The 7,620-nt window shown below is 39.0% G+C and overlaps 1 protein-coding gene across 1 annotated transcript in view; it reads right to left on the bottom strand.

The window, feature by feature from the left end:
- Positions 1-4,395: 4,395 nt before the first annotated feature.
- Positions 4,396-7,620, bottom strand: part of GYS2 (glycogen synthase 2) — a 56,144-nt gene continuing 52,919 nt past the window's right edge. Inside the window, exons 16-17 of the mRNA XM_007449368.1 lie at positions 6,924-7,004; positions 4,396-4,614 (exon numbers count right to left, since the gene is read on the bottom strand). Coding sequence (XP_007449430.1) covers positions 4,396-4,614; positions 6,924-7,004 — 300 coding nt within the window. The remainder of the gene's footprint in view (positions 4,615-6,923; positions 7,005-7,620) is intronic.

Here is a 7,620-nt window from a genome sequence, read left to right on the forward strand (position 1 = left end):
TAGAGTATGATTCTTTTAGTATCCAGGAGAGGTAAGTTGTCAGGAAGGGAAGAGGGAAGGGATGACTGGGAAGAAGCCCTGTGATCAGGCACTGCAGTGTGGTTGCTGAGAGAGGGGACCCTTGGTGAGACTGGAGCCAGTGGAAGGTTCTACAGCTGGAAGCTCCCCCTTGTGCTCTCTGGGGATCTCCCCGAATTCAGTTTAGAAACAAGGATCTAAAAGTTACTGGGAAATAAGCAGATGGAAACACACGCTGCTCTTGTACAAAAGAAACAAACCAGTTTTTTAGAGGTAACCCATTTTCCATGGCTAAACAGACTCAAACACTACTTACTCTAATTGACTAGAACTCTAGGCTTTATTTGACATAGAAACATAACATAAAGGCACCCTGATACAAAGTGCATGGTAATATGCCTAATTTATTCATTTTTTTAACTCAACTAGGGTTCAGTACTATCTGAAAAATAAAATACACACATACCTACAGCAAGCATATAGTATATTTATTTGGAATTACAATACGACCATCATGTTCATTATTTTTGACTTAATTACTTGAGAGTTGTTATTGATAAATGTCACAAGTAGAAAGTATTGTCCATTCTTATTGTCATCAGTATATAGCTATTAGTCAGTAGCTAAAGAATATCATTATGTGAATGTCTGTAACTTGGGATTACAATTTTACTGTGTTAAGTAATCAAAACCCTGCTTATAAGATTTGTCTGTATCTCATTTCATAATTGAATAATGAAACTGTATTCAAGTTAACGTAACATTGATGTCTGCCAAAAAAATAATATGCTAGCAATAAAAAAAATCTATGTGGCATTATAATAGGTGCCTGTCATTAATTATTGTTTGATTTTAAAGTGGATTTTCTAGACAGTGAATATGTACAATTTATTGAGAATTATGTACTCACCTGACATAGACTTGTACATATGGACTACTTAAATACTATGTCTAGTCCCAGAATACATTTAAAGTCTATCTTACAAAGTAATTCTTCCACAACTAGAACAATCTCAAGTATTTCCCACTAAAACAGTTGGTAAAGGCTGTCTAAATGACCAACAGCTGTTATAATATCAGCTACAATATTACAAGTACTTGAATTTCCCGAACATTGTTCTGCCGTACAGATGTGCACATTAACCCAGTAGTTGCATATGCCCGGTTTGCTATAACTTTCTATCTCTCCGGGGGTGTCTTTGCAATTCTCTTTATTTCTATCTTGTTCAAAACTGAAATGAATAAGTGATCAGTGCTCAAAACTTTTCACATTGTATGGCTTGTCTTTTAAAATTGGAAAATATCTGCCTCCTGTGCATGTCCATGTACTAGAATACCCCACCTCCAGATAGGACTTGCAGACACTTTCACCCCATTCCAGTTGCTCTTCCCCTCTTTGCCTCTATAGCCTTCTTCCCCTGTGGCTACGTGGCCTCCAGGGTGGGCTCTCAATTACTCTCTATTCCCCTGGTTTTCCCCAGTGAATGACTCCTCTCCCCCACCATAGTGATTCTAAGCAAGGAGAGAAGGTGAGAGGTTAAAATCAGCCTCCAACTAGCATTTCTTCTTTACCTGCTGATGAGAAATAAAAGTCTATATCCTACCAACCCTGAGTTACATTATTTTACCTTGGCCTCAGGAGAAAGAGGAGCTGGGAATGTAACCTGTTGGTCTCCTCCTACTGGACTATAAACCCCTTAAGGAAATGTTCACGTCTAATTTGATTTTATCCTTACAACCACAATGTGAAGTGGGCAGTTGTATCTCCCATATTACTTCATAGAAATTTAGGATCATCCTAGGAAGTCGCTTTCAATCTCCTCAAGTACACTTAACCAATCCCTCTTCTGAGACCTCCTTGTGTCCAGGAAAGCTACTAGTATAGCACTTGTAATATTTTATATTCCCACCTGTATACATAAAGCCAGCTCTGTTCACTCTAGCCCTTACCGTGGAAGGAAGGGTGGTACAATGCATAAAAAAAGTCTTGCTGTCAGCTGGTCAGGCACACACAATTTTCCATAGTTCCGTCCTCCAATTTGTGGATACATACATTATTTATTATTTTTTCTTTTTTTATACATACTTTAAGAGCATCAATTTTTTGTATCTATGTTTCTCCCAGTAAAACCATTCATTTATGCAACTACTGTGTATAAGGTGCTGTGCTTAGACACACAGTCACCTAACAATCCTATTGGCTCTTCCTCACTGAGCTTTGTCAATATTGGGGAAAGAGCAACTAGACACCAGGCTTTGTCAGTCTTGGGGAAAGGACAACTAAGTGACTGGAGCAAGGGGTTGGAGTCAGGTGGCAGCAGCTGTCTGAATAGAGGACCAAGTGCAGGGTAGAAACTGATTCTTACACATGCCACTCGAAGCCAGGTGTTTGCAAATCAGTCATTTCCATGTGTCCTATACCATTTGTACTCATTTCTAATCAAAGAACTATTCTTTCGTTTAAAAAAAAAAACACTTGAATTTTAAAGTTTTTTATTAAGAAGTTATAGCTTCTGTATAGCTCATGCTTTCAGTAGCCATGGATCAACCAGTTACCAAGCAAGAGTATCACTTGAATACACACATTGCACCACTTTATTAGGGATATATTTTCATGGTTATTGCAAAAGTGAAACCCATTTTATCATGAGATCTTTCTGGCACTTCAGCAAATGAGTATTTGGATTGTAAGACAAATCTATTTCATATTTTTTTCTGATCTCCTCTGCAGAGCTTGGAGAGTTGGGTTAATTGGTATCCATTGGGCATTTTTTAAGGATTAGGCTTTAGGTAATTTATTTTCCTTCCTTACAAACCTCTAAATTAGGGGAGTTTGCAACGATCTTGCATTTTGACCTGAGTTGTTGCTTGTATCTGCCATTCTTCTACGCTCCCCTAACAATTGGGTGATAAAGCTGGAGTGCAGTTTTCCACTGGTCTTGCACCATCTGACACACTGTCATTGTTTCTCTTCCCTTATTGCCATCAACAACCCAGCACTGAGAAGACCTAAATTTTTTTAGAGCCCCTACAGACCTGGGCCAACCAATATGCCAACCAAGGTGTTCACTGTGATCTAAATGTAACAACACTCAGTTGTGGAAAAAACAATCCATGAGTGAATGTGGGGTTTGGGTTTTGTTTTTTGTTTTGTTGTGTTTTTTGCTGATTTATGTTTAACTACATTTAAAGCATTAATATGTTTAACTACACTCATTCAACAATGTCTCAGAGACATTGTCCTTATTATAATTAAGTAGACTCTCTATCTTCTTTTTGCTACTTTTTTAAAAAGATAGTTTTAAATGTTATCCTTCATAAGGCACTATTTTATGGTAGGTGTTTTTGCACATATTATCTTATTTAAATGTCTAAAAGAATTTTAAACATTATCAATGCAGTTAAATCTTTACATATTGATATATTTATTCACATGGATTTAACAATTTATCACCTGTGGAAGACTGACCAAGTTTTCAAAAAGGCTTTCCTTTTAAACAATAGAAAAAAACTGTTACGGTCAGATGGTACAGTACAGATGGTAACATCTCCTGATCATTAACTTGAGAAGTGACCTTGTACATATGCATTAATATGTATCAACATCTGGATTTAGGGTAGCTACCGTCCTATGGATTTTGATTGTCTGCAAAGCTAGGTATAAATTCATGGTTCTGCCTCATGTGAAAAATAAAAATAATCACTAAAGACCAAATTACTTGAAATATAAAGGTAGAACACATTCATAGCTAAGATCAGGATCCTTTGTGGGGGAAATGGCAGATTGGTTTAGCAGGTATAGAAGCTGTATAAACACTAAGCCAAGGGCTTCCCTGGTGGCGCAGTGGTTGCGAGTCTGCCCGCAGATGCAGAGGACACGGGTTCGTGCCCCGGTCCAGGAAGATCCCACATGCCGCGGAGCGGCTGGGCCCGTGAGCCATGGCCGCTGAGCCTGCGCGTCCGGAGCCTGTGCTCCGCAACGGGAGAGGCCGCAACAGTGAGAGACCCGCGTACCGGGGAAAAAAAAAAACAAAAAAATAAAACCACTAAGCCAAGGATTATGGTGATGATAACTAAAAAATCAGCATTAGGAAATGAAAATTCTTATTGCTTAAAATAACCATTTTAAAAACACTTCCAGTCTTCCTCCTTTAATTAACACTCTTCTTAGAGCCTGAACTGATGGGGGCAAAAGGACTTGGATTTTATATAAATTACAAAATTGCTGTTCACTTAATCTGCTCCACTTTTTAGGCAGAGAATAAATCCCATTGTTATACTGAGAAGAAGAGAATGAAACATGTGACATTTTCATTTCTTTCAATAATCATTCTTACTATGTTCTCACTGAATTAGCCTGTTGGGCCAGAGTGGAATTCAGTTCTTGTATTCGCCATGCAGCTTCTTCCCGCGAGGAACGTGATTCAGAGACAATGGCGACTTGATATTTAACCGATCCCTTTCAGCCTCCTCTTCCTCATCGTATCTTTCATCCTCATTCTCATCCTCCACATCGCTGCTCTGAGGACTAGAGACCTGAGATCCTGAAGGAGAAGGTGGTACTGAGGAAGGCCTGGGATATTTAAACCCTTCTGTCTGCCAAAGACAAAAATAAGACACAAAACATTAGAATGGCTTTTTGATTTTTCAATGATGCACACACTTGGCATGTGCATTTCATAAAAAAAAACACAGTTGGGGGCTTCCCTGGCGGCGCAGTGGTTGAGAGTCCGCCTGCCGATGCAGGGGACACGGGTTCGTGCCCCGGCCCGGCAAGATGCCACATGTCGCGGAGCGGCTGGGCCCGTGAGCCATGGCCGCTGAGCCTGCGTGTCCGGAGCCTGTGCTCCGCAACAGGAGAGGCCACAACAGTGAGAGGCCCGCGTACCGCAAAACAAAAACAAAAACAAAAACCACAGTTGGATTTTTTGGTCTGTTCAGGGGCTATTAACTGATTTATCTTGATTCTGGTCCAACCAAGCTCAAGAGAGACTCCTTAAATAAATAGCTTTCTTTTATCAAGCACTGAAATATGCCAGGGGCTATATACATGTGATCTTATTTAATCTCTGACCAATTTGTTCTTTCCGCTGACAGAAGAAAATTGAGGGTCCAAGAGGCCAATGATTTGCCCAAGGTCAAACGGCGTGTAAGTGGTAGAGCAAAGAGTGGTTCCAGGGCTGTGATCATCCCAGAGCCTTTAATATCAACTGCCATGATACACTGTTGAGATTATCAGTCTCTATGTCATCCTTCAGATTTGCTCAATCCAATTCCAGAACATGAGCAGCCTGGATATTCCATGGACAACACCCACTAGAAAGATTCCTGGAGTTCAGGCCACTTCACTGACCTTAAAATTCCACCAGTTCCTTTTATTTCAGTTAATGAGCAAACATCACTAGGTTTTAATCAGTTGCCCTTCTACCTGAGATGCTCTGAGATAACTCATTTGATAAACACATACTAAGCACCATCTATGGGGCAGGAGGAAACAAAGATGAAAAACATGATCCCTGCTCTCTAGGAGTGCAGAAACTTCATCAATCAGGAAGACAAATGTGTAAAATTGTTACAGCACTTGTCACTCTGAATTTCAACTATTTTTAGACATTATTATGTCATACATGTATGCTCGTTTCAAGGCTCAGATACTTTACCTGAAAGCAATACCAAAAAAAATATAAAAAGAGCTGAGTCCTACACTTAGGGAGCATAGGAGCTCAATACTTATTATTTGAATTAGTTGAATAAATGAATGAATATAGCTGAATTATCATCAAGGGCAGTGACCACCTCTAAATAAGCTAAGCAAGTCACTCTGTTAGAATCATGGACATGGGAAGTGGAATTTGTATACTGAGGGATTTGCAAAACTCTTTCACTTTCTCTATGAGCAAATTTTCTCTTGGGTTAACTTTCTAGATCTGGTCCCCAGACACCAAACAGAGATGGAATATAAGGTATTAGGCAAAATTGTTTATAGTGAAAGTGACTCCTGATCGGAAAATTACATCTGCTTTTGGAGGATCTATAAATACTTGATGAAGGTCTCTAGTATTTGGAAATCCTTGAATTTGATGACTCTTGTAATTGCTCACGTTCCTTGTGGAGACCATAGAAGCGTATCTGTGAGGATTTACAAGAGATGTTGGGTCCTGTGGGGTGTGGAACTGCTAAGCTAAAATGGATCTCATAGTCAATGATACGGGTTTCATCTTTTACACCTATGTTTTCACCTGGTGAGTAGGGAACAGAGAAGTTTAGCTCTTGGACCTCTGTGTAGACTCCTGTAAGGACTAATTCCACTGAAGAGAAATGCCTGATACTGCCCTACTTCAAGCTGTGTTTCCTTCTAAGTGAATGTGATGACAAGTAATCTGCTCTAGCCTCAAGAATATAAATGTCTAAGGGAAAATTAGAGGAAGACTCCCTGGTGGGCACTGCTGAATTTCCATGCATAAATGTTCATCTAGTCCAATTTCTCCTGTGGTGTTCGAATTCACTATTACTCTTGCCAAGGCGTCACCCTACATTTAAACATCTCCTTGGATAGCAAATTCACTTCCAATGAGAGCAGGCCAGTTTATTTTTTGACAACCCTCAAAAGAATGGATGTCTAAGAGAGGTTTCAGGCACTAAGGCAAGGAGAGTTTTCATATGGAAGTGCTTCTCCAGTGACATGAATTAGCTGACTGCTCAGCCTGTGTATATAAGCTAACTCTGAACTGAGGGCTTAAGAGTTGGTCTGATTTGTCAGTTTCTCTGTTTGCTTTGTAGCAACACTATGAAAAAGTACAATAGTTTGTGAATTTAGCTACTTCCAAATAAAAGGTATTGTTAGGACTTACCATATGTAAGACATTTAGCTTTCAAAACAAATAAACAATACATAAAATATTTACCATTGGGGGCGATGTGGTTTCCGTGTGGAATTTATCTGGAAAAGCTCTGCTTAACGTCAGGTGCCTGGCATGCTGGTAATACTATGATAGAAAACCAATCCATGGGTTAAAAAAGATGTATATTTATATATTTATATCTCAATAACCAAGTTGTTATATAAAATCTTATTCTCCTACTTATAAATATATATGTATTTTTTAAGTGGCAGATTTTATTCATCCTAAATTTAAGAATCAGAAAAAATATGACAGTTTATAGCTTTATCATTTTTCCGGGAATAAGTAAAGAAATACTATCAAAAATTGGAGGGGAAGGACATACTGGCTTTACTGAACTCTGAATTGAGCACTAAGGCGGCTGAAAACACTGGTTTCACTCTATAGAGAAGCAGTGTGGCATGGAGAAAAAGACGGGGCCTGAATAATCAGACACACTGGCTTTAAATCCTGCTTCCGACCTTACGTAAGAAACATAGCTTCTAAGGGGCTTATCATCCTGCTTTCATTATAAAATGAAGACAGCGAAATTAATCTTCTTGGGTGGAAATGAGCGTGACTACTGGCCCTAGCGTGTGTAGATACTGAGCTGATGGTTGTATCTTTCATTTGTCAGCCAGAGGTGAGCAGTATCTAAGCAGATACATTATGTGAAGGCAAAGTCAATTTAGTTTTTTTTTTTTTTTTTTTTTTTTTTTTT

This window comes from Lipotes vexillifer, unplaced genomic scaffold (assembly GCF_000442215.2).
Source record: "Lipotes vexillifer unplaced genomic scaffold, Lipotes_vexillifer_v1.1 scaffold135, whole genome shotgun sequence".
NCBI lineage: Eukaryota > Metazoa > Chordata > Mammalia > Artiodactyla > Lipotidae > Lipotes > Lipotes vexillifer.